General features: G+C 38.7%; 2 protein-coding genes across 3 annotated transcripts in view; both read right to left on the minus strand.

The window, feature by feature from the left end:
* The window catches only part of parietopsin, a 150,445-nt gene that overhangs the window by 122,257 nt on the left and 7,360 nt on the right, over positions 1 to 20,828 (minus strand). The window lies entirely within an intron of this gene.
* Positions 6,511 to 20,828, minus strand: part of LOC306825091 (cGMP-inhibited 3',5'-cyclic phosphodiesterase 3A-like) — a 68,206-nt gene continuing 53,888 nt past the window's right edge. The window contains exons 5-14 of one of the 2 annotated variants that reach the window (XM_079345616.1): positions 19,284 to 19,357; positions 17,818 to 17,966; positions 17,538 to 17,675; positions 17,189 to 17,300; positions 16,815 to 16,928; positions 16,020 to 16,219; positions 15,574 to 15,777; positions 13,610 to 13,771; positions 9,948 to 10,209; positions 6,511 to 7,327 (exon numbers count right to left, since the gene is read on the minus strand). In XM_079345616.1, the coding sequence (XP_079201742.1) occupies positions 7,014 to 7,327; positions 9,948 to 10,209; positions 13,610 to 13,771; positions 15,574 to 15,777; positions 16,020 to 16,219; positions 16,815 to 16,928; positions 17,189 to 17,300; positions 17,538 to 17,675; positions 17,818 to 17,966; positions 19,284 to 19,357 (1,729 nt within the window). In that variant the 3' untranslated portion in view covers positions 6,511 to 7,013. Of the gene's footprint in view, positions 7,328 to 9,947; positions 10,210 to 13,609; positions 13,772 to 15,573; positions 15,778 to 16,019; positions 16,220 to 16,796; positions 16,929 to 17,188; positions 17,301 to 17,537; positions 17,676 to 17,817; positions 17,967 to 19,283; positions 19,358 to 20,828 lie in introns of both variants that reach the window. The other variant, XM_079345615.1, reaches the window with a different exon arrangement.

Genomic DNA, 20,828 nt, shown 5'->3' on the forward strand with positions numbered 1-20,828 from the left:
AAACCAACAAAAACATAGGGGTCCCACTGGACCTTTAGCAAATGACCCCATGATAAGTATGCATTGTTGAATAAGATTATAATTCCACTTGTTAAACCTACAGATTTACTGGGCAGGCAGACCTCATTTCTCAAGTTTCACTGTTGCCATGGGGATAAGCGGTCTATACACAGCCAACCTGCTGGATACGAACATGATGCACACATCTCACACAGAGTGATATGCAAGAAGTGATAAGTAATTTTGATGTGTTCAAAGATCGCAGCTAAGATTTGAGCTTTAAAGAGTGCATTGAAGTTCTTTACTCTGCACAATAACATGGTCAGAATATAATTAATCAATCAGTTAATCAATCAATCAATCACTCAACCAACCAACCAATCAAACAGTACCATCATAACACATTATTTCAAGAAACTTAATAAAAGATCAGGTCTAGAACTCGCTCTTTTTTAAATTAAATTATCTTCACCTCCAACAGCTATAACATAGAAACAGTAATACCAGTGTAGTAAATGTAAATAGACTTGTATGTGCTTTTTTAGTGCTCTACTCTTACAGCTACTTTTCATGTCACAGTCACCCATTCAAAGCTTATTCACACACTAATGACAGAGGCTGCTACAACCAACTCGTCCACCGAGCCACAGCCGCCCAGTGTAGTCTAATCATGTACTGTACAATTGAACTTCCACTATAAAAACAATAAGGCCATTTTGTTGATGACAAATGCTTTTAATTTGATACATTATTTTCCACTTGGCTGTCATGATAATGGTAAATAATTTGTTTTATATGGCGCCAATTAACACACGTTCTCATGTGATACATATGGCAGATCTAGACTGATTTTTTTAACTTTCATTTATAAAGATCTCATACTAATTCATCATAAGCAAGCCCAGGGCAGAGTGATAAAGTAAAAGTCCTTCCAACCTGCAGAAACCTAGAACAGAAGCAGCCTGGTGAACAGCCATCTGCGGCGACCAGGCAGGCCCAGAATGTGACGTTGTTACATTTCAGGAAAATGAAAAGTTTCCATCTTTAATTTTTTTTTTTTTAAAGCTACTCTTAAAGTTCTGTCCTGCCAATTCTGCTTCTTTCTCTCTACCCTCGACCATATTCCCATCCCTTCAGTCACCTACATTACTATTCTCCATCCGTCCACCAGATGCTTTTAGAATCTCCCACCAGTCCCAGTTCATACAGCTGCATGACAGTTTATGTTCTTCCTTGTCAGCAATGCAGTGTTTCTTTATTCTGGCACATTTGCACTTGTTCCCAACCAGACTTAACCCTAAAACTTTATCTGCATTTGTAACTGTAAAGTTATAATCAGCTTATTTGTTAACTTTCTACCATACCAGAATGCTTTTGAGTCTACTCTTTTAATCAGTTGCTTAAGTGTCATAGTCTGACATGATAGTGAGCAATTGAATCTGGTTCATGCTCACCTACATGACACAGTAAGGTTGCAAAGGAAGCACTAATGCCATGCTAAAGCAGAAACAGACTTCTTGATGACATTGATGTTGCACGATTGTTATTTCAACGCAGTCAAAGCAATGTCACGTTGCTCTAACCTTCCAAAAGCATAGAAGAGGGGACAACAACAGATTCATTTGAATGAAGAATGATTTGTGTGTAAGTAACTCAAGTTTATTTGATATAGCACCCTGAAAAGAGCAAAGACAAAACACAAAACATCACAATAACAGTAAATATGTTGTATATGTGATGCCTATATTGGCTGCAAACTCTCTACCTAGAGAGTTGGTATCTATGCTTATATCCATAGCATATAGATACCAACAGTATAAACATTATAAAACATACATAATAAAAAACAGCATTACCATTAATTTAGCAAGGTTTTATCAATGTCAGCAACTTGTGTTGTGATTTATTGTTTTAATTTTACACACGCTAGATTGCAGCAATTTAGGAATATTTGGGAGTATAAACAAAATTTTAGGTATGAGTACAAGCAGTACCTTTTGTAAATGGCTTGGTGTTGTAACTCCTGAAGTTCTTCACCACTGCAATCTGTTACAACTGTTTGTCTATGTGTGTGGGCTTTCTTTAGCTTCACTGTACAAGGAAAATATAATAAATTATATTATTTAAAAGTCAAATAATATTTTCATTCTTCACAAGTTGGGTGGCAAGGGCTTTTTTGCATTATGCCCAATTGTTAGCAGTGGTCATGCAGACTCAAAGGGCAGAACAAACACCTAGCTGTGGGAGTGTCAGCCACCTGGGGGTGGGGGTTTACTTCCCTTTGTGTTGTCATAAGGGGAAAATCTCTAGACAGCCTGCTTGAGTACACATTTTCTTTTTATTTATATAGCACTCTCTCTCTCTCTCTCTCTCTCTCTCTCTCTCTCTATACATATATATATATATATATATATATATATATATATATACTTTTAGTGGAGTGTATTAGGATTTGCCCATTAATAACTTTCAAATGATGAAACCACTTTAAATTTAGTCTCAGTTCAATCACAGAAAGAAGTCAGTATGAGTACTTGACATTGTGTCGTGATGACCTGTGTGGATTTTGAATATAATAATTAAATATGAAATATAAACGCACAAAAGACACAATGATACGACAGAAATTATAGTCTTGTAATTCAATGTATTCACATTACAACATCCACATGGTTCAGTTTGTGACAACTTCTAATGATCTTCAAATATGTTCACTGTATGATACATAATACCAATATAGGCACTTCCAGTAAGTCTGGCAATATTGAAGCTACAGTATAGTGTCTAAATTACAAAATGGTAAAAATAAATAATGTATATCTAAAAGAGTTTTTTGTAGCTTTAAAATTTCTTCACTGTACAGCATATATGTATATTGTACAAAATGGAGCATCAACCTGCGAGAAAAGTAATTATTTGAAGTTGACAAATACTGTGTATTTGGACAAATTCTTCCCCGTGTAAGTATTGGTACATGTAGTGTATAAGTGCAAGTAACTAGTGAGAAGAACGTAATATTTTAATCATGTGTCAGCTTTATAAAAATACACATCTCATTTCATTTTTTACATAATTGTAAAGCTTGTGTCTTTCCCATGGTTACAATTATGCTACAAGTGTGATTATCTATGACAATCAAATCAAACCAGTTAAAATGTGAAAAGTACACTATAAAAACTGATAAACTGTTTCAGCTCAAATGCATGTGTTGAATTAAGACTGATGTGACAATGCATACAAATTCAACACTTAAAGAGTTTCATCATCAGCATACTGTTAGACTCCCATTAGCTATAAAGCTGGGAGACATTGTGTGATAATTTTCAACTACTACTACTGCTGCTGCTGCTAGTGAGGGTCTCTGATGTGCAGGACGAGCAGTTCAGATCAAAGAGGAAGCACAAGGAGAGATATGCTATAGGAACTTCTGTGAATAACAATTTCATCTGAGAACTAATTTACTGCTTATAACTTCTCCCATCATTATTTCATCACCTCCACCTGTCAGTAAAAGGAGCTAAAAGTTACTCTACTAAACAGGGAGAGTTCGCCGAAAATAGGACAGTCACATCAGAGAGGCCAATGGAAGAATTTAATTAGACACACATTACCTTGAATTCTTGCACGCACACACAAACACACACACACACACACACACACACACACACACACACACACACACACACACTGTATACTGTATTTACACTTTCATAGCACATGACAGATGGAGTTAATTCTACAACCTAAAAGCTCAGATAGAAACTAGGATAGGAAGTTTTCTTTTTTTTTTCTTTTTTTAAGCCAGGATCACTTTCATGAACATTGTTGTGTTGTATCAATCTGAGAAATCTATTGGCATGATCTCATGATGATATATGTATATTCCCGAGATGCATTGGCTAACGTTTTGTGGCTTCCAATGTAGTCAGTAGTTACCCAAAAATATCTTTCAACCAAAATGTTATTTTCTGTGCATTGCTTTTGTTTACAGTCTGACTTACAATATTGAGAAGAGAGAATGGAGTTGGAGTTTAGAGCCAACTTCTCAAATGAATGTTAGAAGAGACATCTCATGTTTTTGATTAAAACTTGTAGGGGCTGATGGGTTTGTATTACGGGCATTGTCTTCAGCCTTTTTTGCTTATTTAACAAAATAACAGAATGGGGATCTGTTTTGTATTGAATAGCTTGCTTACATAACACCAGTTCTATCTCATTAAGTTTTTACACAAGTTAAATAAAAAGTATTCACTGTTTGTGGAGGACAAAAAACTGCAGGCATGTTGTATGCAGGATATAGCAAATGAGACAGCACCCAAAGAAAAGAAGTTGTTCTGGTTCAGTGGTTTCAAATAAATTTGGTCATACAAAGGGGTTTGGAGAATGATTCTCTGTCTAATGCCTTTCCAATCAGTGGGTGGACCAATTATCTTCAGCTCATGCGGCCTAAACTGCAGTTTATTCCCCCCTCCACACTATAGCAGCATCATGGGCAGCAGTAAACAGCCCACTATGGATGTACTTCCCAATTCACTGCAGTCTGGAACATTGTGTTGTGATCGAGTATGTTAATGCAGTGTCTGCAAAAAAAAAGGGACATGATGTTCTACACATGTATCTTATGATGTTATTGCGCTCTCTTGTCCTCGCTATAGGCCAACATGTGTGCTCTTCATTTTCAGTTAAGTTTAATGAGACAAGATTACAGAGGTGAGCAGCGGTACAGTGTGAGACGAGATACCAGCGCTTAAGAGATTTCAGATGTGCATGTAGGTCATGAGAACTCGACAAGATTAGCGGTGGATAATTCATTACATATTGCCTCACTGCACAGTGTGACAGAGAGTAGACACGCCAACTCAGTGTAGAGGACTGCACTAACTCATGATCTACTTATGGCCCCTCAAATACATTGTCTATGTGGATGTGAATTATTTAAGAAAAGTGGGACATTCACGAGGGATCATTTGCATCCTAAACCTCATCTGAGCAGCTGGATGTGTGACTGGGTATCTACATGTGTTTTGGGGTTGGGGATGAAAGCAGTGACAATCATGTGAATTCTAGCAATAAGACGCTACACCGAAGCTTTCCTTTATGTTTTGTTCCCCATCATGCATCCTGCTTAATTCTAATTACAAAGTATATTGTATATTTTAGAAACATTGCCTTTTATGGCAGAAGGATACTCCTTTTATAGATTGCACAAGTACTTAAGTGACCACTTTCTTGGGAGGGGGGGGGGGGTGTAGAATATGCTAGAAGGGAGCCGCAGATCAGACCCGCCAGTATTGATTTAAACATTGAAATGACTGGATTAATTATTAATTAATGCACACATGCATGAAATGCACATTTATGTAATTATAACTGAAGTTCTGTTGTGTTTTATTTATTGTTGTTGGTTTGTTTTGAGAGCTTGCATGCCAGTGAAAGAACAATCAACTGATCACTGACACAAGCCTCTGTCACTTTAAGGCATCTTCTTTTCTTCATATTAGTAATATTATTGGTGAATGGGACATTGTCTTATGCAAGACCTAAATGTGTATATCTGGTTTAAGTCAATTTAATGGATCTAATCTGAATCTTAAATTAACCACATTTACTGCCCATGTTTTTGATTTGAGTTTGATTGTGAGGCAAAAACAAAACAATAACCCAAGAAATTGACATTCAAAGTTTACAATGTCTTAAAAGTGTATACTAGCATTGTACTTCCTATGCAGTTATATTCCCATTATCAAAACGGGATGATAACATTTTGCTGCTAACCCTGTCATCTTATCGTATTGAGTTATTTGCAGGGTTTTTTAACTTATGAGAACAAGTATAGAGTATCATACAGCACACTGACAAGACAGAGGACACTGTATTGATTAATTGACTTATTGATTAATCAGTATTGTTTGATACACAATTCTGAATAATATTCTGTGTATAAATGATAACCTGTATTCTCCCCACCATGTTAATCACTTTGGCTTTGTTGGTGTAAATGTTGTATACTTTGCAGCATAGACTTACTACTTATCACAATTGTTTGGTCTCTCAGTGCTTACCTCTGAACAACAACATTTATGGGGTGGTCAACCCTTCATGACTCGATTAATGTTAGTAGTGGACACCAGAAATGGCTCAACAAACAAATAATCTGCTTAATGTATGCTTTGTGTCCTCTGAAGAAGACATGTTAAACAGGCTGACACACACGCATACACACACACACACACACACACACACACACACCTACACACACACACACACACAATCAGTAGCCTCTACTTTCCTTGATAATATGGTAACACTTTAGGTATAAGAAACTTCATTTGGCAACAAATATTGAACATAAAATGCATAAATATTTGATTTTGCGTGCTAAGCCTTTGGGTGAGTGATTCATTTTGGCAGACGTTGAAAGGAAGAAGATGCGCCAAAGTTCCCTCCTGTGATTGGCTCCTTTTATAATCCATATATATATATATATATATATATATATATATATATATATATATATATATATATATAAAAACATACATATTATGGCCCATGAAAGACCTCAAAAACTCTTGCTAAAATTGAAACACAAGAACGAGTAACTGTGGTGTTTACATATAATTGCATTCAGAAAATAATTATGTATAAATTGGCAGCAAATGTCTGCAGTCCAGTATTACCACGCTGGGTTGAGGTCTGTACCATCAGTCTTTCTCTTCTCTCGACAGTAGCAAAAAGAGTCTGTATCCCAAGGTACACAAGTAATAGTCCTGTATTGCATTATGTAAAGCTCCTTTAAATGTTTGGTGCAACCAGATATTCAGATAAAATGTGAAAAGCACAAAATTTTCCCACCCTGTTTTTCTCTGTATAGGCACACATTTCCCAAACATCTACAGTGTTGTGTCTAAGTGACGTGCTGGCAAAAAAACAGGAGTCATTTAATAGGATAAGAAAACAAGAAATACGTCTTCACGTCCTCGCCCTGACCGACTCCATATTTCCCATGAGCCTTTTCACTGTGGGTCCTCATCCTCTAGTTCCTGTGGGGGTTCGGTGTCTTCCTGCAGGGATACAGGCCACTCTGGTTCCTCCACTCCCTCCTCTGGATCTTCTCCCTCCACCACCTCCTCTCTGCTGCCTGGCTCCTCCTCTTCCTCGTGAATAGCGAGGATGGGCTCAGTGACATTGTTTAAATGGACTGACTCTGCTCCCTGGCCCTGTTTGGAGGCCTCCTCTAAGATCACCTTTTTCCACATCTCGTGGTTTTCCATCAGGTGCTGCTTGATCTGGCAGAAGGCTTTCCTCCTCTTCTTGGGGGCTGCTTTCTCTACAAAAGAAAAGAAAAAAAGAATTCATTTGATAACTAAGTCCTGAATTATTTTTTTTAGACAATGTAAGCCTGAAGTAAAAACACTTACAACTGTAGCCACTCATCAGAAATCAAAGACACTGTCTGAACAGTTACACACGACTGGCCTGTTGTTTTATGTTTTGTATTGTATTGACACTAACAATCAAGGTTTTTTTGGTTATAATGTACATCCATTCCCTCTTCCCCGTAAAGAGTGACATGAACATGAAATACTGGGAAGAGAGATACACCAAGGGGTCAAGGTTAAACCAGGTGTCCCTTCACTAAATTGGTAACTGCTCAACTAACTGCATCATAGCAGAGCCCCGCTCCTTCATTTGACGATCACATTGTAATTGATATAAATATGAAACACTGGAGGAAGGATATGTTGTTTGAGTTACAAACAAACTATATGCTCTGTATTACTCCATGGCTAGAGTCAGGCCTTACTTCACATTTATCTAAAAAGTTTCCTGGTGAGATGCTTCATTATCTAGTCCTGAACTCCACTGGTCTTTTACAATAGGACAATTCAGTAGTTGTAATTCAAGGGACAGAATATAAACAATGCAAAGGTGAAAGCTGTTTAAGGCCAGGTTCGTACGACTTGTCATAAATTTGTTCATCTTGGTAACTTTGTGAATGTATCATTTAAATATGTCTACCATCTAAGGGCCTGATTTACTAAGATCTCAATTAAAGAGTACTAAATTGTGTGTTCATTGCAAAAGTTTGCACGTTTGGCGTTTTGCGGGGGATTTACTAAGAACATTTGCGTGAGTGACGTCAGGTGTCAAACCTTGTGGAGGCGGTAGTATTTCTGTCAGGCTTTTGCGTGTTCTACTGGTTTACGTCACAGAGAGTTTGAACGGAAAGCAGGACGACTGCAAGCGCAAAATAGGTATTAGTGAGAGGCAAATGAACGTCCAGTATTTTCAAGTAGTGTAATAGCAGATAAATATGAATATAACAAAAGGAAAATGTGGTTTATAAGAAAACCTTGGTATTAAACTCCTTTTTTTCCTCCCTCTTTTGAATGAATTGTCATACATTGCGCACGAGGTGCGAGTCCTCTGTGGCACTGGTGCGCAGTGTGTGTGCCACTCATGCCATCGTTGTGCACCAGAAGCTGGTCAGGGCTGTGTCTGATTGGACATAAATGCTATGGCAACAGGTACTGAAGTTGGGGGTACAAGCATGGTGAGCCCCCCCATTCAAGCATCCCACAGCGCAGCAGCAGAGTGAAGAGACGAGCGCGCTCTGGAGAAGCTTTCTGGAACGCAACTCGAGAAAAGGAAATGCCCAGTTTAAAATGTAATGTTGGCGAGAAGAGGGAAATAGGATGTGTCAATGTTGAAATTCTTCAGAATGCAAAAGGCTGTGAATAGTCAGTTATAGTGTAATCACCGTGTTTCTTTTAAACTATTATTGAAGCAAGATGAAAAATAAATGCATACCATTTATTTTTCTGTCATTTAAACACGTAAACACGTCTTTTATTGTGCGTATGTCTCCTCCTAACCTCCTAACCTAACCACATTTTTTGCTTGTGATATCAAGTTTGCACACGTTTTAATACACGCAAATGTTTAGTAAATCAGGCCCTAAAAGTATTTATTCTCCGTTTGAGTAGCTGTAACTATATCTCGGTAAAGTTTTCTAATAGCAGCAGAGTTTGGATTGGAGTCAACTGTCTGTTGTAAGAGGTTTGCTAAGAATGAAATGTATGTCTGACGTTTAGGAGTCAAGGTGATGTCTTCTTTCTCGCCTTAGAGAGATGTAGTAGTAGTAGTAAGTAGTAAAGTATGTGTAGGCTGTACCTTCTAGCAGCATGTAATCTTTAAGTTTGTTAACAGAAACTTTGTGACCTAGCAATTGTCAATGATTGTGTTCTTTTGCGTTGTTATCTGACCTCAGCCGAAATAAACCGGAAAGATAATTCATAGTCTGTTTTGCGATTTTATTGTTAAACATAAACAGCAGAAAAAACCCCATCTAACAATTATTCAATAGATATGATGTATGCAGTGTTGGGAAATATCAACTTTACCTTTTCATGCTCTAGTTAAAGAACAAAAATAGAGCAGTAAGTTGTCGCCTATGTGCAGAAAGGAAAACTTACAACACCACCTGCACCACCATCAGTAAGATAGACAGACAGATAAACAGACTGAGAGACAGGTACGTTGTCTGTGCCGTGTTTCAAATTAACGGATGAGTGTGTCTCCTTCAGAGATCTGATCGGTTAAATACCTACCTCTTATCACAGCCCCATTCTGCCACAGCAACACTAATTAATTATATCAACATTCATATTAGGATTGAAGCAAAAACAGTAGCGCTCAGGTTACTTTTTTCAGTAACCAGTGACTTTCAAAAAGCAGTAACACTGTTAATAACTCACTTTGATAGTAGTAACTATTTACTAATTTTCAGTGGTGTGCACAACACTGGTTATATGCAACAAAACCAGGCTAGTTTCTTCCCATTGTTCATAGGGCTGTTAACATCCTGCAGTATGTTTCTCATGATTTTACTTTCAGCATCACCGCCACTTCATGCTTACAGCTTTGTTTAAGACCATAGTACTTACGTGATGCTTCTGAGCAGGTTGATGCGTCTTCTTCTGCAGTGTCCTCTTCCTCCTCCTCCTCTTCATTCTCCGTTATGTCCGGCTCCTCTGCCTCTGGGTTGGGTTCCACCCATCGTCCAGGTATGAGGAATGCTGAGTCATAGGAATTGCACAGCGGTCCCACGATATGTGTAATGAACGACTCCTGGAGTTTAGCTAGCTGTGGTGCTGCTCGGTCCATAAAGGGGCTGATGGGGAGGCCGAGGCTGGACTCTTCATCTCCCTGCAAATTGAAACCCAAATAAGTGCCAAATAATTATTAGCTGAATATATACATGATTGATTGATTGATTTCAGTGAATAGCCCATTCCAAAAGAGATATGTCACTTGGACCGGACTGAATAAGCAGGATGATGTCGAGCTTTCATCCAACAAGTCTGAATTTTTTGAGTAAGAATGTGATGATTTATGTTACAGCACATGTTGAAAGGATGTAACAAAAGAAGAGCCTTAAAACCGACCTTATACCTGTTTTTCACCATGACAAGCAAAGACCACTTCACACCTGAGCTACTTAGTGAAAGCAACTAAACCAGCATCAACCAGACTGCGATCATAACCCCCTCATCCATACCCCACCTTCCCAAAACAACCCCTTGTTCATGTCTGTCATGTAACACACATGTTGTGTGCAGATAGTGAAATTCATGATCTTTTTGTGGTCAAGTTGAAATGAGAGGAAACATTTCATTAGTCAGTTTTTCAATTTCTTAATAAATTTCCTTCAAAGAAGTCTTTCATTTAATACTCTTAAACAAGAGAAAAGAGACATATTGTGGGGACAGTTGTGGACATTATGTTGCTGAAAGGGTTTTTTTTTTTTACTTCCAGAGGAATATCCTTGAAGGACCTGTGTCATTTGGACTCTGAACAGCAAACAGCAATTTGGGAAGGGTGGAATATTAGAATGGAAAAATAGCCTTGATGTGTTCATCACTTGAAGAACTTACTTTACTCTTCAGGGTCTTTTTTTTTTTTAAATCAAGTTCCTACTTTTTATCTTTTAAGCACATGTTGCATTGTCTTCTCCTCCGTAAATAAACACGTGACAAACATTTTTTCATATCTAGCTGATTTGTTGACAGATATTGCTGACAGCAATCAGTTAACTTCAAAGTAAGTGACCTGCATACATCTTTGTTTCTCATGTATTCAGGACATTCATTTAAAATTTCACTGAGTTACTGTCTATGAAATTCAGAATCTTGCATGCTGTATATGAAATCTGTATGGAAGGGGTTGAAAAGCAGCAATAGCAAGGTTTCCTGGTTGCCTTGGTAACTAACCCCAAAGTGTAATCCCATACACTATACAGTGGAAAGTCTTTGTTCCTGCACAGTACAGCTAATAATGCTAGAGACTAATCCAAAGATGTGATATCTGGAGCATAGGCAACGTCATAGAATTTCCTGACAGATAAACGGACACGAGTGGTTTGAAAACATGAGGAGGGGTGCTGTCACAATGACAACATACTACACAGATGGGCTTTGTAAAGTTAGCTTTGTATAATGAATGCCTGATGGTGACACCTCTTCTGATTGAGCTGTCCAAATAAATACATGATGAATATTTAAATAAACAAATATTCATATTGCTCACTGGGACTCCCAGCAGCTGTACAGTGTGAATATTTGAATCCCACAGATGTATCCACTATTATGATACTGATGTTCGACACCCACATCAAGGCTCACACACCATAATCAATTTAAAAAAGCCTTTCAGCATGGTGAACAAATGTCCTCCCGAGGGGCTCTGTCGACATGTTTCTTCATCCATGACAAAGTGTTTGTGTGAGTGTATGCTTTGTATACATGCCTAAGCATGTTCTGTACAGAGGAGGTGCTGTATAGCTCTGCTGCTTTTTTCAAGGTTGTCGCTCACTCACAGCTGTAATCAGGGGCTGCTGCTGCTGAATGACAGACAGTTGCCTTGGTAGCTTGCATACATCACCACAACCAGCAGCAGCACTACAACTGCTGACAATGACGAACATTTCTCCAGCGCTCTGTTTCTCCTCAAATAGGCTGCTGAGTGGCCTTCAACAAGATGGTTGTGTCCCCTGGCTGAAGGAGCAGGGTACGTAAAGGATCGGAGCTTGACCCTGATGCAATTATCCGCAGAGATTGGCACCCAGTCAGTGCCAAGGGACATACTGTTACAAAGGTCGCTGAGGGTGGCCTTATAGGCTGAATGCTGGACGACATCCTGTTTGTTATAGCAGCCTGTACATTCAGTGGCCACTTTAGTACGAATGCAATTTAACAGTATTCAATACAACAATTCCTCCATAAACACTGCTTTTATAATGGCTGTAATAATATTTTTCTAACGTAGTATCATAGAAGTCACGTCTATCAGTGTTTTACTTCCCTTTGTTTACTTGTGTTTCTGACAGTCAGAACTTCTCATGTTCGTATTTGTGAAAGACAAAAAGTTAGTCATGCTGTTCAATAAAAATGGAGTTGAACACTTATTATAGCTTATTAATAAAGCGCTTTGACTGTTTAAGTTTTGACCCATTCATAAATAAGATGCATGAAATAATACAAGGCTTTAAAGTAGAATTTAGGTCAGAGTTGTTGTATTGACTTAACTTTACTGTACTGGTAAACTTCAAAATGTTGCATTCAAAAATAAAGCTGTGATGACACATGATTTTATTAAAACAGAACATATCAAAACATAGCTGTGATTATTCACTTTTTTGGCAAACACTTAACTTTACTGCAAAGTAACCTGCACTTTAGATATCTTTGTATATATTTTATCACATCTAGTTTTTGTATATTGTCTGCCTTTATTGATTTAAAATGTTTTCTGTTTTTGTCAACTTGTTTTTAAAAATGCAATTCTAAGGTTGTTGTTTTTCTACCGCAGCCAGCGGGCCGGCTCTACCAGACTGAGAAACAGCTTTTTCCACCAAGCTGTCAGGAAGCTGAACTCTCTCCCCTCTCTTCCCTCTCTTCCCTCCTCACTGCCCCCATGAACACTGAACATTGGAACCTCCTACTATTTGAACATTGAAACAGAACCCTGGTCACTTATTGCACATTGCACGCATGCAAAAGTTTCAATTATCTTATGATCTTGTTTTATACTCCATTTTATTTAACTTTGTACTTTTTGCACATTTAGGTTTTATTAATGTAAATATTATTTATCTTTTTTACCTTGTTTTATTTTATTTACCGTACCTTTTTTATCTACATTGCACCATGGGGAGGGGGGAAATGTAAAAATGTAAGTCAGCTGTTATTATTCATTTAAGCTTTTTAACAAAAAAGGTCATGGGTCAGATCTTGTTGCCACTTATTTGTCTGTCTTTATATGGCGATGAGCAATATTTATTCTGCTAAGCATTTATAATGTTTCAGTTAAAGGTACATAATACATTATGAAGAATATATATAAATACACTAAAATAATAATAATTCAAATGACTTCAATAGTTAAAACACTGACTCCTCAGTATGATTTATTATTGCAGATAAGTGTATGGGACTGTGGTGTATCTGTGCAGGTGTTCCCCCCCTAAATGGAAACATGACAGCACATTGATCTTCAGTTGAACAAATACAAATGAGGTCTAAGTTCCCATCAGAGTCGCTTCACACACCTGCTCATAGAACTCGTTGACAATGCCCTCTGTCCACTGCAGGTGCAGTTCCTTACACTTCAGAGGCCCATTGATGTCGGCCAGTTTAATGCACATCTGGCACACCAGCAACCTGTCGTTCTCGTTCGACCAATCAATACCCGTGGATGGATCATCCCCCACCTGAGGTAATAAGAATCAAACATGTTGACCGTTAACATATTCAAACATGAACACAGACAAAGACGGTAGATATGTTGGTATTATAATAATAATATGAACGAGAACAGCGGCTCAAAGTTTGTTACTTCATATTATGAAGGGAGTTTATTAATGATGAAGAAGCAAAACACCACCAGAATACCCTCCATATGAGTGTGACTGAGAAGCTTCCACAAATCAAATCTTTTTTTTAAATATGTTAAATATGAAATAAAAGGGTTATGTGCATAATAAGATATGCTTTTATTAAATCATGTCCACTTGCAGTTTCTGAAGATTACTAGTAATGCAATTTTTTATGTGACTGAACAGTTTATTTCAATAATTGCAGCACCAAATAAAAGCAGTTAAAGCTTGTATTACGTTGGGCCGTCAGTAGCTCAGTCTGTAGGGACTTGGGTTGGGAATTTCTAAGTTGGTCTGGTAGCTGGAGAAGTGCCAGGCTATGTCCTGAGTACTGCTAAGGTGCCCTTGAGCAAGGCACCTCTACCTCAACAGGCCAGGTGTGTAGCAGCCTCACTCTGACATCTTTCCACTAACGCATGTCTACAAGTCCTGTTTTTGCATGTTAGTGTTTCGGGCCTATGTCTCTCAATACCAGAGAGTAAAACCACCATTTTCCTCAGGGATTAAAACAAATTAATATACAACCTCAACAATTTTTTAATGACACTTGTATTTCTACTTTCCCTTCATTAGATTCATATTTAGTGAAAAATGATCACTGAGTCCCTCCCACAGTCTTATCTTTCTCACTTAATAACTCAGGAAGTCGAAGAGATCAAGTGCCAAACTGGATAGATACTTCAGAAATCTAATTTCCCCTTTCCTTCCAGGAAGAGCAGAGCAGGGTGAGTTGCAGTCGGACACACTGCAGTTACTTTTACTGCCCAGCTAATGAGTGCAATACTGGCTGGCAGGCCTTGGCCATGAAGCCCCACCACTGTACTAATAATGACAATAGAAAACCCTAAGACTCTCCAATCTAAGGCCATTTAGGCCAACATCCTGTCTGCATATAAAACGAGTGAGTGAAGAGCTGCAGGGTGCTTTGTGTTTTTTTATACTGGACAGGAACATACTGCGGTGAGCTGCAATGTTCTCAACATAAAGACCTTGTTCCTAGAAAACCACTGGACATTTCTCCTTCAATAAAGCCTACACAGAACATGTGACTCACAAAGCTGATATGCTGGCAGCGACCCAAACCCCCCTTTTATACCGCGGGAATGTTCCCATGCAATGAAAATAGATAACTAATATATATTATTTCATAGTATTTTTGCAGATTGTTGCCTTTTAGTTAGTACCTGGCATAACATTGTCAAAAGAAGAGCTATAGTTTCTCATTCAGCACTTGAGGAAGATTAAAAAATGTGTATCCAATTAAACACTGTTCTGAATAATATCCTCTCATGGCACAGGAACAAAAAGCTAACTTGCAGTTATTCGTCATGACTGTGTTTTTGTTTGGATTTATTTCACACATCAATTACTACAGTAACCAATGTCCACAATTCATCTTTCTCTATCTTCATACTTTTTAAGGAACATCCGTTAAACAATCAAACAACCCCAGAAGTTTTAAGCTGCAGTTTGTTTGTTTTTTTTGGAAAGATTTATTTTGGGGCCTGTTTTCCTTAGGAAAGATATAGACTAAGGAATTACATGTGAGAATGATGATGATATTAACAAAGCGCTTCAGTTCAAACAGTTATTTCAGTTCAGCATTTTCTGTCGAACAATTCGATTTGTAGAAATACCTTGGCATTGAACTCTGCCAGGAAGTCAAAGTGCTTCTTCAGATCAGTTGCGAGTATGGCCTCAATGACCAGGAAACGAAATCTCTTGAATTCCACATGGTCCAAATTCGCAAGGAAGTTGAACTCCGTCCGGGACATGAAGAGGTTCCAGGCTGAGGCAGCATGGTGGTTTTCCAGGACGGATCGATCGTTGTAGAGCACTGCCTGCAAAACAAACACACGTTTTCAGTTTTTAAAAAAAGCCTACTTAACAATCTGAATAACTGTTCAAGTTATGAGGGAATATGAAAAGATATAATGTGTTTTTTCATATAGCTACTTTTACGAATGTTTGTCTTGTTTATTACAAAGAAAATCGGAGTCTGCAAAAGTAAACATGCAACTCCCTCCTTCTTTGACCCTTATCTGATGCTGATTGGGCACCGTAAACTGCATAGCATAAGAACCTGTGGGGCGCTGGTGGCCACGAGGAAAGCATTGGTCCGGCCCGGGTGGTCGTAGTCGTGCATGGCAGCAGCCACGTAGAGGGCCATTAGCTCCAGAGCAGGTATGAGTCCTGACAAGCAGCCGTAACCGTCTTCTGACACAGTGTAGGTCTTCGAAACCAGGAAGCCCATGTGACTGTGTGTTATTCCACTGTCAGAGTCTGGCCGCAGGGGAACAGGCAGCGTGAGGACAGGTGGCAAAATTTCCACAAGCTCATACTGACTGACTGAAATACATACTGTACTTTTAAGAGTACATACCTTTAGACACATGCACACAATCAAGACTTAACACACCCAAGAAGCACACACACTTGAAAATTTAAATCCCCTTATATGTGGATCAAAGGGATGGCCTTAGAAAGGCATACAAATGAGGTTACGAAAATATAAGTGAGCGGGAACTCTAATCTGCCTGCAATTTCATGCTGTTCTAGACTTCAAATAGTATTTGGAATGTCAATACAAGTACCAAAAGCCCGAGAAAGATAAAACAAAGAATGAGTATGATAACAAAATGCTCTCCTGCAGGTTTGACGCTCTCACAGTGAGATCCCTCACTGTAATGCTGCAGGCACAATAAAGAATCACGAAGTCTGACCTACCTATTGTCCGTTTTTAGAGGTAATTAATTACTTTTAAAAGCTAGAAAAAGTGATAGAAATTAAAGAAAAATGCTCAGACACACTGACACAAATACACCAACTCTATCTTTAGTAAACATCTGCATGTATGTACCTGTACAATCAGACACACCTGAGTCACTGGCAGAGCTATGGTCAGCGATGAGGCTAGGCAGACCGGGCACAGCCTGCGTTGTGAGGTACCACACTGCATGAAGAACATCTGTGGCGTGGACCCTGTTGTGATCTGCGTCAGAACACGCAACAACAACAACAACAAAAAACATCTGATAAGTGTGTGCAATGTTCTCCACCAGGAGGCACTGTTGGTCAACTAACAGCTTGTCATATTGTAAACCCTTCATGCAGGCATACATGACCAACACTTTAAAACTATGCAACATCTCCCTCTAGTGACTGTTTTTAACCATTACAACTGCAAACAAAGGTTAAAGTTAAAATCTGTCAAAATCAACAACAAAGAAGGTCAGAAATGTCCAAACTCACATGGTATGTCTCTGTAACCATTTTCAAGGGCATGGAAGTAGTTCATGAATTCTTTGACTGGGATTTTGAAGGTTTCAAACAGGCCAGTGTCTTCAAAGAGCCTGTAGGCGACCTAAAAACAACAACAACAAAAAAGCCTTACTGTCAGAAAGACTGTAAACACCACCAGGCTTGAATCAACACAATGCAAGCATTTTCATTTATCAATGCAAATCTAAGCAGTTCCTTATATTTTAGCATCTTATTACTGAAGTGTTATTAAATCTTGAGCATCATATTGCTATATATCAATCATTCCACCCTGACCAACCTCTGACCATTCCCTCTCGAGCACTCTGATGTGCCATACCTGACTGAGGATGCGTCCACATTTCCCATTGGTTTTCTCCATCATTGTGAAGATGGGGAAGTTCCAATTGTTTAGCTGACTCATTAGGGGATCTAAGTCCTCCATTAATAAAGGTTCTGGAGCCAGAATGGGTTTGTCCTGTACAGGTGACACATGATGAGAAGTGGTGAGACAAATAGATGCAATAAAAACAATGCATGCTACAATTTAACAGTGTAATTGTACATTTACTGCCTCACAGCGTTATGCTGTATTAGCAGAGATTCTGTCCTTGCTTTACCTCCGGAGATATTAGTGGGTGGAGGATGATGCCCTGGGCGGGGTTTTTTCCCTCCTCTGTGTCCTCCTCTGTTTGAGCTACATCACTGCTGTCACTGTGGTTGGCTTCGTGGGTGCTGTCATAGTCTGATGACACAACTACTTGGTCCTCTGCCAGGAGAGGAAAAAACAAAGAGATGTCACCCTGCGGCTTCAGAGGAAAAATCCCCTCTAATAATCTCTTTAATATGATGCTTATTGTCAGTTTTTAGGGGGTGTTTAATTCACATCTCATTAATCCACTTTCCCTAATCCCTTTCTGTAATCACTCATTATTTTCTGCCTTTCTTTAAACTAGAAGTCCCAGAGAAGGTGAGTAGTCGTTTGTGTTAACACCATCAGAAAAAAACAGTCATGTCTGCATTTTAATGCTGTATTTAATGCTGACTGGTTGCTAAATACTGTGCCAAAAGGGTGAAGTGTGATGATCTTTTTGCCCTGAGACCTAAAGCTAAAAACTACATGTATCTTGATTTTACATCACAAAATTGATTAGTCATGAGTTGTACTCTCGGGTATGATAGCCTAATCTGATAATCCATAGTCTCACATTTATATATAAGGCAATTCTTGGTTTGCTTCCACACAATTTATGTGTGTTTATCATGCAGAAAATTACTGGACAGTATTCATTGTGTCCCCAGGACCTTTTTATGCCCTCTGTTCCAAACACTTGGAAAGAAATTGGGAAAAGATCTTTGCACCCTCCGCCTGGAATCTGTTGCAGAATGACTTGAAACTCAAGGAGCTGGTGTCCTTAAATTTAAAATGAAAGACTCTGAAGCAGATTCCACAGGATGCTGATTACTTTAGCTTGACTGCCTGAACTACTGGCTCCCACTTTTGACTCATAGATGGATCTTTTTTAAAGCACACTTAAGTGTTTTGTAAATTTTACTTTGTCTGTCTGTGTGTCTCCATCTGTAACTGTGTGTTTTTGCTGTTGACTGGCTTGGCCAGGTCTCCCTTGGAAAAATAAGTTCTTGATCTCAATGGGACCAACCTGGTTAAATAAAGGTTAACTGAAAAAAATAATAATCCAAGACACAGATAAGCAGATAATCTGTAGACCCAGAATAGTCATTGTTCCTTTGGGGTTTATGCAGCTGTTTAGTACTGTTTACACTTTTTCTCAATGGCTTTGATAAATCCACTTTTTTTAATAGGCTCCAACATAAGATACAATAAGATAATATAAAATAAGATAAGATAAGATAATTTTTATTCATCTCACAAACTGAGACATTTACAGTGTTACAGCAGCAAAGCAGGATAGCAGAAGAAAACAGATTTCATCAGCACATTGTTATGGACATGTAGTGGGGGGAAATAGAGACAGTGTGAGAAAACAAATATGCCTATAAACACTCCTCTGCTTATAAAATGAAGAAGTAGTTATGAAAGAAAGTAGCCAGACTGAGCTCATACCTGGCCGGGGTATCCTATCTCCCTTGTCTATGGAGCCCTCTCCATGGCTCAGTTTGATGTAAGGTCTCCCACAGCTGTGATAGAAGGTTTAGCACGTTAGACATAGAGGAAAACAGGGGGATGTTCTATAGAAATCCACAATGTGTGATGTGCATATATCAGAGGAAGGCAACTTCAATTATGTTTCCTCAGCGTTTGTCAATGCTAAAGGCTGCACACTGAAAGGTTTCATTGTCAAAAAGCAACGTACAGTATAATCTGGGTGGATTTGATCTATGGATCACACATCGACAAATCAAATGTCCAATCTTTGACCAATCTGCAAATCAAAGCAAAGAATCTGTTGAATTTTTTTTATGGATATGGTAATACGTGAATTACACTCGAGATCTTAGTAATGAGATTTCTGCTGGTTTTGTTGGCAGAACAACATGTTAAAAAGTAGTTCAGACATGAAATCAATACAGTAAATATCATAAAAAATGGCATGGGTACTAATTCCGAAGAGAGCGTGTATTTGTTTGTAGGGCACAAAGTGTGTGTAGCTTCGCCAAATAATTGGGAATAATGCCATTCACCACATCTGTCTTGGATGTCGAACCAGTCGTCAGAAGTTGTTGAGAAAGAAAACTTAATGGGATTCCTACTGTGCTGTCCCCGCACAAACAGACGCTGCACAGATGCTCGAAGAAAAATACTCATTAATGAACTTAATGGATGCGCACATTAACACAATGCAATGAGGATAAACAAGAAAAACAAATGTGAAACAGTTGCCCGACTGGCGTAGATATAAATGACTCATTAGAAACTGACTGAGACCACCATCTTTAAGATTTATGAAGAATCAGCGTGAGACACAGAAAAAGTTTACCGCTCGAGCAATTAAAATATTCACAATGATTGGCTGAAGAATAAATTAAACAGCAAATATTATTCTTATGGAGCCAGCCTGGAATGGTTGGTAAGCTGTGTGACACCGTGGGGAGCCTCCTGAGCTGCTCTCAACAGCTTTTCCATGTTTCTCCACTGAGGCCTCCGTCAGGCTGGAGGTGGTTCCAATTAAAATACCTCGCCGTAAATGTTGTAAAATCTGCTTTCACAGGGCAGGAAATGCCTGCCGTTAGGGCATGGTGTCACAGAGAGCACAAAGGCCTGTAGTGTGTCTATCTCCTTCTGATAAATTGTTTCTTGAACACTTTTGAGCGGTACCCACCCTGCCTAATGGTCCTGAGGCCCCAACAAAGACAGTTCTGTTGTGTTTGCATGGCCCAGGATGGAGTACTGCGTGTAATGTCTAGCAGGTGTGGAATATAAAATAGTTTGATAGTCTGGCGGGTGAACAGTTACTACACTATTGTCAGGGGGGTCTGGGCACGAGGCAGAGATCGGCTTAAAAATGTTTACTTTTAATGAAAGTTGAAGAACTGGCCCACACTCGTCCTGTTCTGCTAATGCAGCACAAAGGTTTCAGCTCCTGAACATGAAGCCTTCGCCACTGAATGCAAATGAGAAAGATGCCCATTTGCAGAAGAAGAATCTGTC

Source organism: Symphodus melops (genome assembly GCF_947650265.1).
Source record: "Symphodus melops genome assembly, chromosome: 6".
NCBI lineage: Eukaryota > Metazoa > Chordata > Actinopteri > Labriformes > Labridae > Symphodus > Symphodus melops.